Raw genomic sequence first — 18,527 nt, forward strand, 5'->3', positions numbered from 1 at the left:
CAATCAGTTTCAAGGTGGCTGGATCTAGATCATCAATAACAGGCTTTTGTCTCATTCCACTTCACAATCCTTAGCACGTGGACTTTTGCTTTTAGTCGCGTGGCCTCGGGATTCCAAGATGGCTGCTGTGGCTCCTCGGACCAGTGAGTTCCAGGCAGGAAGGGAGGGGCAGACGTCTTCTAATATCTCGTTGGCCAGACCTGGGTCACATTTTATTTTTTTTTTAACCTTTCCTATGGTACTGAACGTGTTGACTTTTAGACATCCCTTGGGATGATAAAAGGATTAACATTACTAATTTAAACACTTCATTTATTCATTAAAAAAAAAATTGCCTACTATGTGCCAACTCATGAGCATTCCATGGAGCTAAAGCTGAGATCACAGATCTCTGTCTATTGCCTGAAGAAAATTAGGGTTATTTTAGTGAAGAGGAAATGAGGGAATCCTTATTAGATGGAATCAATATTAGCCACAGGTAGGTTGAGGCCAGATTTGGAAGGGTCTTGGAAGTCATGTCACGAATGGACTGAGACCAGTGGGGAGACCTTTAAGGTGATTCAAGTAAGAGATGATGAGTACCGTCTCAGGACAATAGTGGCTGCTTTGGAGGAAGGGCTGCGTTGAACGTCTGCTCTGAGGCGTAAGTCCCTACTTAGTGATACTATATGTGGGCAATGAAGAGGAGGGATGACTCACTGAAACTCTGATGGGATCCTTCACTCAGCTGTCTAAGACCAGTTGACTTGAGAAAAAAAAAAATCTATGTATCGTATGACTCTTAGCAGTGGATTTATTTTGTTTTTATTTATTTAGTTTTTGAGACAGAGTCTCACTCTGTCGTCCAGGATGGAGTGCAGTGGTGTGATCTCGACTCACTTAGCAGTAGATTTTTTAAAACTCCATGTATTTAACACATACACAATCAGATGATACCAAGCTCTGTAATCTAGGTTTTCCACCTAAGGTGTTATGAACCAATTTCTGTCAGTTCATGTAGAACTGTCTCATCTTTCTTTAACTCAGTTTTTATTTTTATTTGAAAAATGTTGCAAAACATAAACAAGTTAAAAACCATGTACAGTATGATAAATTTAACAAACTATAAAAAGTAAAAAAAGAAATCACCCCTTCATTTTATTTCTGGAGCATGTGTCTCCCCCAGTTTTCCCAAAGGTAACACGGACTTGGTAAGAGATTCCCATGAACTACACATACATACCTCTCTATGTGTATACAGTTGTCCCTCAGTGTGCGTGGGGACAAGGGGATTGGTTCTACGACCCCTGTGGATACCAAAACCCATGGATGCTCAAGCCCCTGATATAAAATGACATAGTATTTGCCTATAACCTGTGCACACTCTCCCATATACTTTAAATCATCTCTAGATTACTTATGCTACTCAATACAATGTAAATGCTGCATACATAGTGTTATACTGTTTTGTTTAGGGAATAGTGACAAGAAAAGATGTCTGTACGTGTTCAGGACAGACACAACCATCCTTTATTTTTTTCCAAATATTTACAATCCACGGTTGGTTGAATCCACAGATGCAGAACCTGTGGATAAAGAGGGTCAACTGTATATAAATTACAATGTGTTTAAATGAGCAGTTTCCACTGTTACTCTTTTTTACAAAACTTTCTACCCTTATTTGTGATGAGCACCTGTGGTCCAAGAATCAGCAGTGTTTAAGAGAGCTTTACCTCAAAGTGTATGCTTTTCATTTTTGTATTTGTGTATAGTTTATAATACATATCATCTGGGCTTGTGGTATCTCATGCCTGCAATCCCAGCACTTTGGGAGTCTAAGGTAGAAGGATCGCTTGCATCCAGGAGTTTGAAACCAGCCGGGGCAACATAGTGAGACCTTGTCTCTATTTAAAAAAGAAAAAAAAATAAATAAATACCTTCCCCCCAAATACATATAATCTGCTTTAAATGAACTTTTTTTTTTTTGAAACAATGTCTCTCTGTCACTCAGGCCTGAGTAGAGTGGCACGATCTAGGCTTACTGCAACCTCTGCCTCCCAGGTTCAAGCCATCCTCCCACCTCAGCCTCCTGAGTAGCTGGAATGACAACCAGCTAAGTTTTGTGTTTCTTGTAGAGATGGGGGTCTCCCTATGTTGCCCAGGCTGGTCTCTAGCTCTGAGACTCAAGCAATCACCTGCCTCAGCCTCCCAAAGTGTTGAGACTTTAGGCATGAGCCACCGCGACCAGCTTAATGAACTTCTAATACACTATGCCATTTAAAAATTTCATTCATTGTCTGACTCTTTCTTCACTAGGATATAAGTTTCCTGAGGGCAGGGGGTTTTGTTTTGCTCACAAATGTATCACCACAGACTAGGTAGTACCTGGCCCCAAGTAGGTGCTTAATATATATTGAATGTGAAATGAATAAACTTCCAGCAGATTATCCTCATTGTGCTTAAAATGACCAAATGGCTTTTCCCTGTACTTCCATTCTGTGTCTTTTCCCCTTGATCTCGTGGTGTGCTCAGGGAGGCCAACTAATGTTAGTATTAAGAAAAGTGGAGTGTAACCGGGCACAGTGGCTCACACCTGTAATCCCAGCACTTTGGGAGGCCAAGGTGGGCAGATCACTTGAGGTCAGGAGTTCGAGACCAGTCTGGCCAACATAGTGAAACCCTAACTCTTCTAAAAATTAGCTGGGCATGGTGCAGCATGCCTGTAGTCCCAGCTACTTGGGAGCCTGAGGCATGAGAATCGCTTGAACCCGGGAGGCAGAAAATGCAGTGAGCAGAGATTGCACCACTGCCCTCCAGCCTGGGTGACAGAGCAAGACTCCATCACAATTAAAAAAAAAAAAAAAAAAGTGAAGTGTAGAAACAAATTCCTCCAAAGAAGCCACTGATGTATGCCATGGTGAAACTTAAAGGATTACTCTTATCCGGCCTTTGGGATTATCTGCACCATGGCCTCCATCCCCTCACACGAAGGATCAAGCTGACCACATAAACATTTAGACTCCCTGCATGATCTGGGAGAACATAAGCCACTGATGAGTTTGTATAATCATGGCCACAGTTACACAATGTGGCAGGCATAGCCCTTCCATTCCAAAAGAAGGAAAGAGACAAATATATGATACATGATACTATACATGTTTTCATTCTTCACAATCATTAAAGATATAAATAACACTACTTTTTTAGAGAAAAAGAATTTATCTGTTGACAGGAATATATATTGCTGGGCATGGTGGCTCATGCCTGTAATCTTAACACTTTGGAAAGCCAAAGCAGGGGGATCTCTTGAGGCCAGGAGTTCAAGACCAGCATGAGCAACACAGCAAGACCCCTCTCTACAAAACATAAAAAGATTAGCTGGACATGGGGGTGCGTGCCTTTAGTTCTAGGTACTCAGGAGGTTGAGGTGGGAGGATTGCCTGAGCCCAGGAGTTTGAGGCTTCAGTGAGCTATGATCACACCACTGCACTCCAGCCTTGGCAACAGAGCAAGGTCCTATCTCTTAAAAAAAAATAAAAAAATAATAAATAATATAGAAAGGGAAGAGAGTTGAGATTCCAGAATAGTCTTTCTGACTCCAAACTCCAATTTATTTTTATCCTACATCACTTTTTCATAAAAGATCAGAACACATTGTTTGATGTTTTTCTTATTGTTCATTATTACTTTTTAAAAGGTCAATTCTGACATTTGATTTACATTTCCTGACAAACTACATATCATTTTCCTCCCTCCCTTCCGTCTTTCCTTCCTTTTATTCTTCCATTTATAATGCAGCAGATGATAGTTTGTCATGGTGTCCTGTAGGTCGTGTATTTTACTTTACAATGCCAGATCAAATTATCAGCAGCTACTTGTGGAAAGCTTCGCTGGAAAATATTGCTTCAACCATACTTATTTGTTTCTTAAAATGCTATTTTTGCTGATCTCCACTTAGAACAACAGAAACACAGATGGCTACAGTTACTGGATTTGCTGTCAGTTTTTATGCCCCTTTTCTCATATACATTTTTGGCGATCAGGTTTACTTTCAAACACATATGCTAAGAATAGTAACAAATTTTTCCGACTTGAAGTTGTCTAGGAAAAAAGTATGCTCCACGTTAAGAAAGAGTCTGCAAATTCAACAAAGCAGATTCATCTCCTAGAAAACCCGTTCTCCGAGCAGGCCATTTTCATCTCTACCCAATAAACACCAGATTCCTCAGCTTGGCAGTCAAGAACCTTGACCATATCTAGTCTCAGATGATTCTTCGTACTTTTTCTTCTGATTCCAAGCTACTGTACTCTATTTTCCAGCAAAATGGGTCTGTTTATTTCCCCTGTGGCCATGCTTCCCTCCGTTTTGCTCATTGCTGCTTCTTTTGCCTAGGGAGATTTCCTTTTCTCTAAGCATTCCATCTCTCCCAGTTCAAAGGTCACCTCCTCCAGAAAGTGTTCCTGGGTTAGATTTGCTTTCACACCTCTAGACATCATTGGTCTTTATTTGTCCCTTCTTTAGGACACATATGCTACATCTTTTGCTTTAATTATTTCTGCCCCAATTTAGAGAACCATTAGAAGGCTATTAATAAAAAAAAACGAATATGCCAGAACAGTTGAAAGAAGGTATTTAACAATAATTCCTGCTAATGGTATAATGAGACAGGATTGCAGACAGGTGGCCTGCAAACATTTTTTAAAATTTGCCTACAGGCTGGGCACAGTAACTCACACCCGTAATCCCAGCTCTTTGGTAGGCCAAAGCAGGCAGATCACAAGGTCAGGAGTTTGAGACCAGCCTGGCCAACATAGTGAAACTCCGTCTCTGATAAAAATACAAAAAAATTAGCCAGGCGTGGTGGCAGGTGCTTGCAATCTCAGCTATTTGGAAGGCTGAGGCAGGAGAATCACTTGAACCCAGGAGGTGGAGGTTGCAGTGAGCTGAGATTGTGCCATTGCACTCCAGCCGGGTGACAGTGCAAGACTGTCTCAAAAAAAAAAAAAAAGTTGCCTACCATAGTGTTTGAAAGAAAAACAATTCAATTCAATCGGAATGCTTGTATATTGGCACACACACCCTACCCCACCAGTTTCCCTGTTCCCCATTGCTCTTATACTGGCACATTACATATTTACATTCCTTGACTGACCCTGGGTGGCACTTGAGTTTACAAGCTCCATGTAGAGGTTACATCAATCGTTTAATACACCAGGTCCAAATCATGGCTCTGTTACTTTCTAGCTAGCTGTCTCAGGTTAAGAGCAAGACTTCTAATGATATCTTTGAATGGTGCTTTGTATTAGAGGTGGCCTTATGCAAATAAACAGGTGCAGTTGACCCTTGAAACATGTGAGGTTTCAGGAGTGGCATTCAGGAGTGGCAATCACCTGCACAGTCAAAAATCCAACTATAAGTTGGGTGCAGTGATTCACTCCTGTAATCCCAGCACTTTGGGAGGCTGAGGTGGGTGGATCACCTGAGGTTAGGAATTCAAGACCAGCCTGGCCAACATGGTGAAACCTCGTCTCTATTACAAATAAAAAAATTAGCCAGATGTGGTGGTGGGAGCCTGTAATCCCAGCTTCTCTGGAGGCTGAGGCAGGAGAATGGCTTGAATCCAGGAGGCGGAGGTTTCCGTGAGCAAAGATCACACCACTGCCCTCTAGCCTGGGCAACAAGAGAGTGAAGCTACATCTCAACAAAAAAAAAAAAAAAAAAGAAAGAAAGAAAGAAAAAAGAAAGAAAATCCACCTGTAACCTTTGACTCCCAAAAAACTTAATAGTCTTCTGTTGACCTTACCAATAACACGGTTGACTAACATATGATATGTGTATTATATCTTGTATTCTCACAATAAAGTAAGCTGGAGAAAAGAAAATATTAAGAAAAATTATAAAAAAGAGAACATTATTTATTAAGTAGAAATAGATCATCGTAAAGGTCTTCACCCTCATTGTCTGCACGTTGAGTATGCTGAGGAGGAGGAAGAGGAAGGGTTGGTCTTGCAGTCTCAGAGGTGGCAGCACAAGAAAAAATCTGAGAACAAGCGGATCCATGCAGCTCAATCCTGTATTGTTCAAGACTCAACTGTATATTTTTGCATACGGGCTCAAATACATACACACATATGGCCACGAGTTAAAGATTCACAGAATGAATTAGACAACAAGGATATTTATCACTGAATTGAAATGGCTGACTGCAAAACTGCCCTCAACTTATCTCTAGCCTTAGAAACAGAAGTGACCCTTTGCTGCTGTGAATCAATAGTCTGGACTAGATTGGGGTTGGGTTTGCAGAGGTATGTAGTCTTCGCCTCAGTCCAGTATTCCTGCCCAAGCAGTCATCACTAGCAGTCACATTGCTCAGACAGGGCCTCCCAGCTCTCCCCGCAACTGTTTGCCAGATTTACACCACCGGTAGATCAGAGCTGGCAAAAGGGATAAATCGGGATGAAACATTTGGGCACTTTGCAGTTTAGAGGAACTTTGGGGGTGCTGCTTTAGTAAAAAACGGAAGACTTGCATTTATTAAAGGTAAGAAGTGAAATCATGTATGCAAAAGTACATTATAAATTAGAAAACACAATAAAGGCAGAAACTATTTATTTATTGGTTGCTCTGCGCTTTACCTAAGTGGTTTTTGATCATTTCACAATGTGTAGGAGTTGAGTTTTACCTTCATTTTATGGATGTGGAAATAGGACTTGGATGTTAGGTAACTTGCCTAAATCTCTCAGCTAACACAAAGTGGCGTTCCTGAGATTCCGGGTCTGTCTGACCTCAGGCCTATACTCTTTGTATAAGTTCATGCTGACTCCCAGATGACATGTTAGGCACGTAAATTAGATATTACACCAGTTTCCACTATAGTTAACATTCTATCTAAATATAAAGTGAGACCATGGTCTTAGATGAATGTGGCTATTGAGAGCAGCAATAATCCAGAATGGCTACTCTGATCTATGTCAATAAGGAAATGGAGACCCAGGCACTGGTGTGGCTGCTAAGGATGGGCTAAAGCTGGGGTCTGGACCTTCAATCAAAGCCTTAGATGGGAGATCTCAAGTTTTAACACCATGTTTTGGCAAAACGTTCGATGCTCCACTAGCCTTACCTAAAGCTACCAGAAAGGCTTTGGGAACTGTCAAAAGAGCTACAGAAAAATCAGTAAAGACCAATGGACCCAGCACACAAAAACAGCCAAGGTTTTCTGCCCAAAAGATGACCGAGAAGACTGTTAAAGCAAAAAGCTCTGTTCCTGACTCAGATAATGCCTGTTTAGAAATAGAAAAATTCTTTCCCTTCAATCCTCTAGACTTTGAGAGTTCTGACCTGCCTGAAGAGCACCAGATTGCACACCTCCCCTAGAGTGGAGTGCCTCTCATGATCCTTGGTGAGGAGAGAGAGCTTGAAAGGCTGTTTCAGCTGGGCCTCCTTCACCGGTGAAGATGCCCTCTCCACCACGGGAATCCCATCTGTTGCGGTCTCCTTCAAGCATTCTGTTAACCCCGGATGTTGAATTGCCAGCTGTTTGCTATAACATATTTAAATGTCTTAGTGCTTTAGAGTTTGTGTGTAATTGTATTAACAAAGCAATCTTTGTTTAACAACAAAATAAATGAATGAATATAAAGTGGGTCATATTCCCCTTTATATGCATCTGTCTTAGCTGTTCCTTGCTTCTATATTCCTTCCATGCTAAGGCCCCTACTCTTTGGGGATATGTCAACATGATTTACTTCTGGAGAGAAACAGGAGACAGGAAATAGCAAAGGATAAAGGAGAAAAGGCCAGGGTCAGGTCAAGAACTTCCTACATCTTTTCTTCCCAGCCTAGTGTGAGCCAGATGAAAGCCTTAAGGAGGGCCTAGCAGCAAAGGGAGATAATTAAAAGAAGAATGGGAATTTTGTAAAATGCTAAAAAAAAAAAAAAGGGAACATATTTGCAGCTAGGACTAACATTGATTATCTTGATTATCTTAAAATATCTGTATGGCTAAGTAATATTCATGAAATCCCATGTCGTATGCTTCTCATGTCTTATAACTTAAGCACTTTTATGTCCATGCCTTGAATTCTGTACAAAGCTTTGATAGAGTCACAGATGTCTGGTGCCAATCCAGATCGCCTGAGAGGCTTCAGGGTTCCTCTGTGGTCCCTGAATTCCAGGACGTAGTGAGCTTCCTCGACCAGCAGCTGCTATGCATTACACATATTAGTGGTTTTGCTCTTGCTACTGAAAGTGGGTGGCAGTTATGTCTCTGAACATGTTATTCCACAAAAAGCCAACTGGATGTGGCTATTTAAGAACTATCAAAGCCCATAAGAGGCCAAAGTTTCTAAATCCCTCCTCAATCAAAGGATGCCCTCAGAACTGGCCAACAGAAAAGATGCAAGGTCTCACTCCTAGGCTGTCCTACTGTTCCTTAGAGAAGAGTTATGATTTTGTGATCTGTTGCACTCCATTTTGTTTTTTTGCTTCCATGCTATTTTAAAGCTGGAGATTGGTTAAGTTTAAAATTTCAAGACAAAGCATAAAATATTCGAGAAGTTACTTGTATATTGCCTGTCTCCCCCACTAAACTGTGAGCCCCATGAGGGCAGGGCCCATCTCTGTGTTGTTCACTATGGTGCTCAAGTACTTCTTCTTTCCCTGGAGCTGTTGCTATGGTGGGCTGCTCTAAGTAATCTTTGTCTTGGGTCAGTAGCCACTCAGGTCAAGGATGAGTTTCCATTAGGTGTGGGCATAAGTTCCTACTCAGCCATTGTCCTCTTCACTGGAAGAACTAAATTTTGTCTGTAAAGGAGGACATCATATTCTGTAAATGGTAGGACCTCATTCCCTATAAGATTTATATCTCTGCATTTTGGACTCAAGCACCATAGGCGTATTCCATGGCAAGACAGGAAGTATTACTGGAGTCAGACTCCCTGGGTCCTAACCCTGCTTCCTCTACTTAATGGCTACGCAACCTTGGGCAAGCTGGTAACGTCTCAAATTTTACCTCGTAAAGCTGTTGATAGAGACACTAAACATGTTTAAATTTCTAAATGTTTAGTGCTACATGTATGTACAGTTACTAGCATGGCAAGCATCTAAATGATATCAGAGTAGAAACTCAATAAATATTTGTTGGATAAATAATTAACCTCTCAGACTTCAGCTTCATCAGCTGTAAATAAACAGGTTTAGCTATATGATATCTTTTCAGTTCTAATATTCTGTGGACTTATGTTAGTAATTATAATTTTTTATTCTTAGTAATTTTTTCAGGATTACTATGAGGATAAGAAGTCAAATTCTAAACTGAAATAACTCAAGTGAATTGAATAAAAACTTGGTTAAAAAAGAAAGTGTTTTAAAAATCACCATTTAAGTCCAATGATGAGATAGTCTTTGATTTAAAGTGTGTCTGTGGTCAGCCCAGGGAAATAGTGTACAGGTTCTCTAGAGCACTTTAAAATCTTCATTACAGTCAGTTTAAGTATTTCCTTGGTAATAAACATCAACTCTTCTTTTTCTGACACCTCTTTGTCTATGATGGCCTTGGCATGAGACATGAAACCATTAAGAAAATATAAGCCAGGTCCTCTCCTACAGTCCATAAAAATTATTTAGTTGAAGCTGTGCATATTTATTAGCTTATAATCCATTTTAAACTGACTCACTAAAAGTACTGTATTAGGCCATTCTTGTATTGCTATAAAGAAAAACCTGAGACTGGGTAATTTATAAAGAAAAGAGGTTTAATTGGCTCACAGTTCTGCAGACTGTACAGGAAGCATAACATTGGCATCTGCTGGGCTTCTGGGGAGAACTCACAAAGCTTCTAGTCATCATGGAAGGCCAAGAGGGAGCAGGCACCTTACATGGCAGAACAGGAGCAAGAAAGAGTTGAGATGGGGGTGGGGGGGACAGGTGCATTGGCCCATGCCTGTAATCCCAGCACTTTGAGACGTCCAGGCGGGTGGATCGCTTGAGGCCAGGAGTTCAAGACCAGACTGGCCAACATGGTAAAACCTTGTCTCTACTAAAAATACAAAAATTAGCCTGGTGTGGTGGCGCACGCCTGAATCCCAGCTACTCATTGAGTAGCCTGTGGCAGGAGAATCGCTTGAGCCTGAGAGATGGAGGTTGCAGTGAGCGAGATCATGCCACTACACTCCAGCCTGGGTGACAGAATGAGATTCTCTGTCAAAAAAATACCCATCTATGTACCTGTGTACAAAATATCTGAAACAGCTGCTAAGACTCTGTAGTAACCACATGGATATCTGTCATATTATGCTATAAATGTTTTGAAAATAATAATTTTTAAGATCCTAAGAAACAAGAATACTGTAATGAAAAATCCAATATCAGACTACTCTCTTGTAGATTAGAAATATTATCTCTGCTCTTTCCCCGCTAATGGCTCATTTGTACTTGGCATTTGGGTGCCTGCTTAAAACACCAGGCTGACTATGGGGTCCCCGATGTTGGTTAGGGCCTCCTCTGTCAGCCTTCCAAGCACCCTCTCTATTCCTTCTCACTGCACTTATCACCCAGTTGTGCTGTTTCCTGTTTACTTGCTGTATGGGCCTGCTGTACCATAACACGTCCCTCTAGGGGCAGGTGGCTTGCTTACTGTAGCATCCCTAAGGACTGGTAGGCAATATTGAGTGGGTGAATGAATTACTGCAATGGCTACTGCAATGGCTTAAGTTCAGTGCCCTGCACACACATGGGCCAGGGCTGGATATGTGAAATTACCACTTGATGAAATTAGTTAAAGCAGAATTTATTGGCACAGAGAGGCTGTGTGCCCCTTTCTTGGAGTCCTCTAGGCTTCAGTGCATGCCCCACAGTCTCACAGTTGGAAAGGAGGGTTGGGGTGCTGTGTTTCATGTAAGGTGATTCTAAACCTTGTGCTAGATCCACTGACACATCCAACTGGAGACTCAGGTTCCCATTAGGCTGTGGCCAGAGCCAAGTCCCCCACCACTGAATTTCCTAGTTACTGAGAGGTGAGGGTTTTCCTGTCCACTAGCCAGACCAGTTTTTCACAGAGAGGACCAATGTGCCTGACTTCCCCAGAACCGGCAGTGAAGCTCCTGCTTTGTCCTGGGTTCAGGTAGAGTTTGGCGTGCTGGCTGCAGCATAGGCTGGATGGGGACAAGGGGCAGGGGGCTGCTTACTACAGGTCTCACCTTCATATTAGCCCCTGGCCTGGCTGTACCGTTGAGAAGGTCCCTGCTGCCTCAAACTCCACAAGAATTTGCTTCCTTTCTCTCTTCCTTCCTACCTCATTCATTCATTTGTTCTTTAGGATCTGCTGCCATTTCAAGTCTATTTGTATCTCATCTAGCTAGCATCAGCTCCCAGCCTCATGAAAAAGGCCAAGCTCAGCCGGGTGTGGTGGCTCACGCCCGTAATCCCAGCACTTTGGGAGGCCGAGGTGGGCCTGAGGTCAGGAGTTTGTGACCAGCCTGACCAACATAGAGAAACCCTGTCTCTACTAAAAATACAAAATTAGCCAGGCATGGTGGTGCATGCCTGTAATCCCAGCTACTTGGGAGGCTGAGGCAGGAGAATCGGTTGAACCTAGGAGGCAGAGTTTGTGGTGAGCCGAGATCACGCCATTGCACTCTAGACTGGGCAACAAGAGCAAAACTCTGTCTCAAAACAAAACAAAAAAAAGAAAAGAAAAGAAAAGAAAAGAAAAAGGCCAAGCTCTTTCCCTGACAGAGCCTGCTGTTGGCAGGAAGCTTCCAGAGCATGGTGGCTGTCTAGAGAACCTTTCTTGGCCATGCCAGCTCCCTGAAATCTTAGAGCATGAAGCTCTGTGTTTGTAGCAGTTAGCACCTGCTTGGAGGAATGCTGACAGGTGGCCTATGCAGCCACTGCTCCACCGTGTCTAGGTAAAGCATTGGGTGAATTATTTTACTTTCCTGAACCTCAGTTTCCTCATCTGCAAAACAGCATAAATAATACCTTGCAGCAGGGTTTTAAGATAATTAGGGGTTGTGAAGTAAAGTGGTTAAGTTGGCAGAGTGCCTGGGCCTGATCCTGCTTTGCTCCTTTTCCAGGTGACTGCTTCGGTTTCCCCATCCAAACATAGGTATTCATACTCTCAACCTCATGCACTGTAAATGCTTACAACAATACCTGGTCCATGATGGATGCTGTCTGAAGGTTTTCTGGTTTTAGAAGTGTCTGGCAGATAGGAAGCACTCGATACACATTATGTTCTATTACTCTTATTGTTTATCTTACCATCTAGGGTTGTGAGACAGATAACATATGAAAACATCTGGCATGCCATAAGTACTCAGCAGATATTGTTTTCTTCCTTCCTGACCCTTGACCTTGGAGCAGGGGTACCTCGGAGTGGAAGCAGGTGATCCCCGCACTGCGTTGCCATTCTTTTTCATGCTCTTCTTGTCCCTGAGAACAAGAACTAATTCTAGATGTCTGGAAAAGTTCCAGGAGCATCAAGGCCCTTGTGATATTATGACCTCAAGATTGGCGAGCAGATATGTTTAGTTCTACTTTGATCCTGAGCTAAGGCTGCCAGACACAGACCTGTCATGGACATTCATTCATTCATTCATTCGAGACGGAGCCTCACTCTGTCGCCCAGGCTGGAGTGCAGTGGCACGATCTTGGCTCACTGCAACCTCTACCTCCTGGGTTCAAGCAATTCTCCTGCCTCAGCCTCCTGAGTAGGTGGTATTACAGGTGCCACCATGCCCAGCTAATTTTTGTATTTTTAGTAGAGACGTGGTTTCACCGTGTTGGCCATGCTAATCTTGAACTCCTGACCTCAAGTGATTTGCCCACTTCAGCCTCTGAAAGTGCCGATTACAGGTGTGAGCCACTGCCCCAGGCCATGGGCATTTAATTTTGTCTGTATTTCACAACATGACCGAGGGAAGCTGGGAAGGGACTTTGGAGATCATAGGCCTAATACTCACAATTTACAAGGTGGAAACAGGTTCATAGCTATGTGACATGAACTGTGTGAGGTCACATAGCTGGTTGCCAGCAGGTAGAAGCTAGTAGCAAGCACTGGGACAGCCTGGGCTGCCTTACACAGAGAAAGACTCCATTAAGTCCATGTGCAAATTGATGGAACCACTTTAGAGGATGCCCGACCCTCATCTGAAAGCTGAATTTATCTTTACCTCGCCCACAGCAAAATTCCTGTCATGTTTGAAAAATTCCAGGTGAGAAGAGCAATGGCTCAGACCTCACTACTTAGAAGCATTTAAGAAATTGAATGGGACCCCAATACAAATAGAAAAGAGAAGCCATTTCCCTCTTATATCTTCTCAGCCCTACATCTCCTGTCAAGGCCAATGGACATTTTCAATTATGTACCTTCTCTGGCTGTGCATAGAGACTAAGATGCAGATGGTGGTTTAGAATCTATGCATTCCTTTGCTAAGTATTGAACCTAGAGACACCTTTTATCTTCAAGGTTTTCAGAGGGGCATTTGCCTAGGAACACGGCACTTGGGTCTTATGTTCTGGAAAATGAGCTTGCTTAGGGCACCTGAAAATTACACTGAGTTTTACTAGGCACACTTTTCTTGTTGAGATGCAAATACATGTGGCTTGGTGGAGTTTTTCTAGGAAGGTTTTTTTTATTTTTTATTTTTTTTTGAGACGGAGTTTCGCTCTTGTTACCCAGGCTGGAGTGCAATGGCGCGATCTCGGCTCACCGCAACCTCCGCCTCCTAGGTTCAAGCAATTCTCCTGCCTCAGCCTCCCGAGTAGCTGGGACTACAGGCACACGCCACCATGACCAGCTAATATTTGTATTTTTAGCAGAGACAGGGTTTCACCATGTTGACCAGGATGGTCTCGATATCTTGACCTCGTGATCCACCCGCCTCGACCTCCCAAAGTGCTGGGATTATAGGTGTGAGCCACAGCACCCGGCCGGAGTTTTTGTAGGAATCTGAAGCTACAACAAGGAAACAAATTCAAATTGTTTTGTGCATTTGTACAGAGGTTTGTGGCACCATTTTCTTCCACCTGGAAGAAAATTGCTTGCTGTGCAATTCTGATCCAAAATTCAGTGCTGAAGCACATAAATTTAGGCTTTGAAAAAGAGCGAAGACATTCACAAAGAGCTTCAATTGTGTTTAAAACTTGGCAATTTTAAAAGAATTTGATTAAGATGAAAAAGAGGACCAGGCACGGTGGCTCATGCCTGTAATCTCAGCACTCTGGGAGGCTGAAGTGGGTGGATCACCTGAGATCAGGAGTTCGAGACCAGTCTGGGCAACATGGTGAAACCCCGTCTCTACTAAAAATACAAAAATTAGCTGGGCACAGTGGCACATGCCTGTAATCCCAGCTACTTGGGAGACTGAGGCAGGAGAATTACTTGAGCCTGGGAGGCAGAGGTTGCAGTGAGTCAAGATTATACCATTGCACTCCAGCCTGGGTGACAGAGTGAGACCCCATCTTAAAGAAAAAAAAAAAGATAAAGAGAAATTATTTTAGAAGTGGGAAATTATTCTAAACAAAGTTAAACTAAACCACCTTATAAAAAATAGAAAATTTGTATTTACTATGGAAGAAGTGGCAATAGAAGTTTGGGTCAGATTTTTAATCACTAATAGATTTGATCAGGAAATAGGAGTTGATTCTTTTCCGTCTTATTTTTGATGGAGAAATATAACTTTCAGTTTAGAAAAAAAAGTTATTTCTTCGTGAAATTAGTGCTCTGTAGAGTGATGCTTCTAATGTTTCCACTATAAATTACAAAAAAAATGTCTGAGTTTAAAGCTAAGAGTCTATGTTGAGTTACAGGACAGGGTGTGGATGTGAAAATCTTTTGACTCTAAATTTTTACAGTGTTTTCTTTTATGAGCTCATGACTGCTGGGTTTTTCCATGAATTTGAAACAAGTGTAGAGTGTTTTGAAATGAAGATTATTTGGTTAAACTTTATAGACTGAGCTAAAAATAGAAAAACACCGATTCTATTTTTGGAATGTCTTACAAGCTAAAAAGTAAACATGACTGCTGTACATATGGAGCAACATACTGAGAACAGATATTTAAATAGCAAAACATAATAATTTAGTTGGTTTTGAAATATCATAACATTTTAAGGAATTGATTGTTAATGAAGAGATAGACCTGTGTCATTAGTAAATTTCTGTTTCAGCAAGAGTGTTACATACAAGGAGAAAAAAAGACATCCCCAAGCTGGTGTGAACTTTATTCTCAAGGGGCTTTGTTACCATCTTGTCTCCTCTGGAGTTGCAAGTTCAGGGGTTCCCCTTTACCCTGCAATCTTCTTAGTATTTCTGGTGGGACTGCAGCCAGCTTTTAGTTTTGCAAGGCTTTTGGATAAATTTAATGAAGGTGGCTGGGGCCCACTAAAAATGTTCTTATTAAGTTCGCTTGCTGTTATTTTGGCTCACAAGAAACTACAACGTAATGCACAAAATGAAAACACAAAATTAGAGACCTTAATTTAAATGTTGACATGGATACATCAAGGTAGAATGTTCTTGAGGCACGCACCTGAATTTATAAGGTACTCCTCAAAAAGTCCTCACCTAATTTGTCCTTCCACTTCTCCTACGCTTTCTTGCCTTCATGAACCAATTTACTGAGCACGGTTTGCTCTGAAAATGGTCTTCAAATACTCTGTCTTGCCACCTGAAGATTCATCTTGAATCTGGCCTGATTTAAAATGTGAGCGTGGGTGTGTCCTTGAGAGAAAGTGAGCGATGTAGACAGGTAAGGAAGGAATGGAGGGGTGGGGCTGGGAGAGCCAGTATGAGGTCCATGCGTGAGTGAGCAGGACCCATGCCTGGCAATGAATTTCTACACTATTGAAAGTGAGGCAGGCTAGTGATGCTGTGTGTACCATGCCTCTGCCCAGCTAGTATGATAGGAATTTACTGGAGACACTTGGACGATTTGTGGCTTGGCTTATGGAGTTAAAGTAACAAATGGAGCACAGTCTTGCTGTTAGACACAGCAGCTCATAAAAAGGGAGAGGAAAATATCGAGACACATCCTGGAGGCCCACCGTGCTGGAGTGAATTTTGGCTCACACACATTCACTTCTCTCATCTTAACTGTTTGTCCTGTCCTATTTTGTGTGTCTATAAACCCAGCTCTGAGCTTGAGGCCTCCAGCCCATAAACTCTGTTTTACTTCTACATTTAGAACATATCATACCCACCATTACTCCAATAGCAATCATTATGGTTACTAATAATACCATTACTACCATCACTACATCTACAGCCAAAATTTGCTGTGCATCTACTATATGCCAGTGTTTTATCTGTATTATCTCATTTGATCCTAAAACTAGGCTTTTTTTTTTTGAGACAGTTTCCCAGGCTGGAGTGCAATGGCGCCATCTCAGTTCACTGCAACCTCCGCCTCCCAGGTTCAAGCGATTCTCCTGCCTCAGCCTCCTGAGTAGCTGGGATTACAGGCATCCACCACTACCATGCCTGGCTATTTTTGTATTTTTAGTAGAGATGGGGTTTCACGACATTGGCCAGGCTGGCCTTGAACTCCTGATCTCAGGTGATCCACTGCCTTGGGCTCCCAAAGAGCTGGAATTACAAGTGTGAGGCACCACGACCGACCCAAACTAGCCCTTTTAAGTGTGGGTTCCATTATTACAAAGGCTCAGCGAATTAACTTACATAAGTCATTCAATCATCATCACATAGAGGGATTTAACAAAATTAAGATATAGTTTACATTCTGTAACATTTTGGTAAATCCACAATTTTTGTTATTTAATATATTAGTGTAACCATCATCATTATCTAATGTCAAAACATTGTAATCACTGCAAAAAGACATGCTGCACCCATTAGCAGTCTCTCCCTATTTTCTCCTCTCTCCAGCCCCCAGCAACTACTAGTCTATTTTCTGTCTCTACGGATTTGTCTATTCTGGATATTTCACATAAATGGAATCATACAGCATGCGGTCTTTTGTAACTGGCTTATTTCAATTGGCATAATATTTTCAGGGTCTATCAATGCTGTGGCATGTGTCAGTGCTTCATTACTTTTTATAGCCAAATAATATTCCATTGTATGGACATACCACATCTTGTTGATTCATTCATCAGCTGAGGGGCTTCTGGGTTGTTTCCACTCTTTGGCTCTTGTGACTTGTCCTGCTGTGCACATTCAGGGACATGTTTTTACATGGGCATATATGTTTTCAATTTATGCAGAGAGATTTTTAGTGTTAGATTTTCAGGATTTGATATTACACTTGGCAAATATTGGTTTCTTTGGAAACAAACTTTTCTGTTTGTAAGAGATGATTGCATAGCATTAAACTAGCACTAACATTCCCTTTCCACTATGAAGCTCTGATTTCTGTCCTATCTCCTTCTACACAAGGCCTGATTTCCAGAGATGAACACTAATCCTCTAAACCTTTCTCCATGAGGATCCTTCTTCCTGGAAAACCCACTCCCTCTCCACCATCTGTAAAAGCCCTGAAACCAGCCAGGAAGCTGGGTTTTCCTTTGCAGCCTGAAGTTACTTTCCCTCCTCTGGGAACTCATCAAAGCTTCACCTGGGCTTTGAGGGAAAATAACTTCAGGCTTTTGTCACTCTTCTCCCTGCCTGAGCTTCCCTGCTACCCTGTATGCCCCTTGAGGACAGGATTCTGGTCTAACTCAGTTTTGCTATTTCCTGCAAGGACTTCTGTGGCTTTCCACAGTAGATGCTAATTAATGTTTATATTTGTGAACTGAATACATTCCTGATCCACTGCCAAATGGTTCTGATTCACTTGAAACCCAGTTGAATTTCCTTGTAGAGTTTGTATTACAATGGCTCTTCTTTTAACCAGGTCTTAGGGTGGGAGGAGCAAGCTGGCAGAGTGAGGTCATTCCTTTGCATGGGTCCCTGCCTCCCTGGCCCCCACACTGGAAGGCAGCCTAGCTGGCATCACCTCCTGAACTCTCAGGAGGTTTTGCCGCCCTTGCTTCTTGCTCCTCCTCAAAAGAAGAAATTGGCAGAAGAGCTGGGACAGGAGTGTCAGGGTTTGTTTTGAAGGGCATATGGTCAGGTTTAGTAGGAAGCAACTCTTCCAGTTCCCAGGCCGGCCCCCTGCCTTTCAAGCCCTCCTTTAATGTTTCAGGAGTGCTGAGATGGTCAAACATTAAAGCATCCTTTTAAAGTTACTTAGGAAGACAACAGTTTGGGATTTCTGTAGGGATACTGTATTAGGCCATTCTTATACTGTTAATAAAGACATTACCCACAAACAGGTAATTATAAAGCAAAGAGGTTTAATTGACTTCACATGGCTGAGGAGGCCTCAAAATCATGGCAGAAGGCAAGGTTGAGCAAGTCACATCTTACATGGCAACAGACAGGAGTAGAATTGAGAGCCAAACAAAAGGGGTTTCCCCTTATAAAACCATCAGATCTTGTGAGACTTATTCACTACCATGAGAACAGGATGAGGGAAGCCACCCCCAGGATTCAGTTATCTCCCACTCGGTCCCTCCCATAACATGTGGGAATTATGGGAGCTAC

General features: G+C 42.2%; 2 protein-coding genes across 3 annotated transcripts in view; both read left to right on the forward strand.

Annotated features, from left to right (window-relative positions):
* TBC1D1 (TBC1 domain family member 1) overlaps positions 1–18,527 on the forward strand; it is a 244,551-nt gene that overhangs the window by 61,244 nt on the left and 164,780 nt on the right. The gene's annotated exons all lie outside the window — the stretch shown is intronic.
* PTTG2 (pituitary tumor-transforming 2) lies at positions 2,835–8,687 on the forward strand. The gene is given in 4 exon segments (XM_012474940.2): positions 2,835–6,960; positions 6,963–7,409; positions 7,412–7,462; positions 7,465–8,687. Coding segments are annotated over 4 exon segments (567 nt in total). The 5' UTR covers positions 2,835–6,932; the 3' UTR covers positions 7,506–8,687.

This window comes from Aotus nancymaae, unplaced genomic scaffold, assembly GCF_030222135.1.
Source record: "Aotus nancymaae isolate 86718 unplaced genomic scaffold, 86718_ANA_hifiasm-v0.15.2.pri h1tg000006l, whole genome shotgun sequence".
Taxonomy (NCBI): domain Eukaryota; kingdom Metazoa; phylum Chordata; class Mammalia; order Primates; family Aotidae; genus Aotus; species Aotus nancymaae.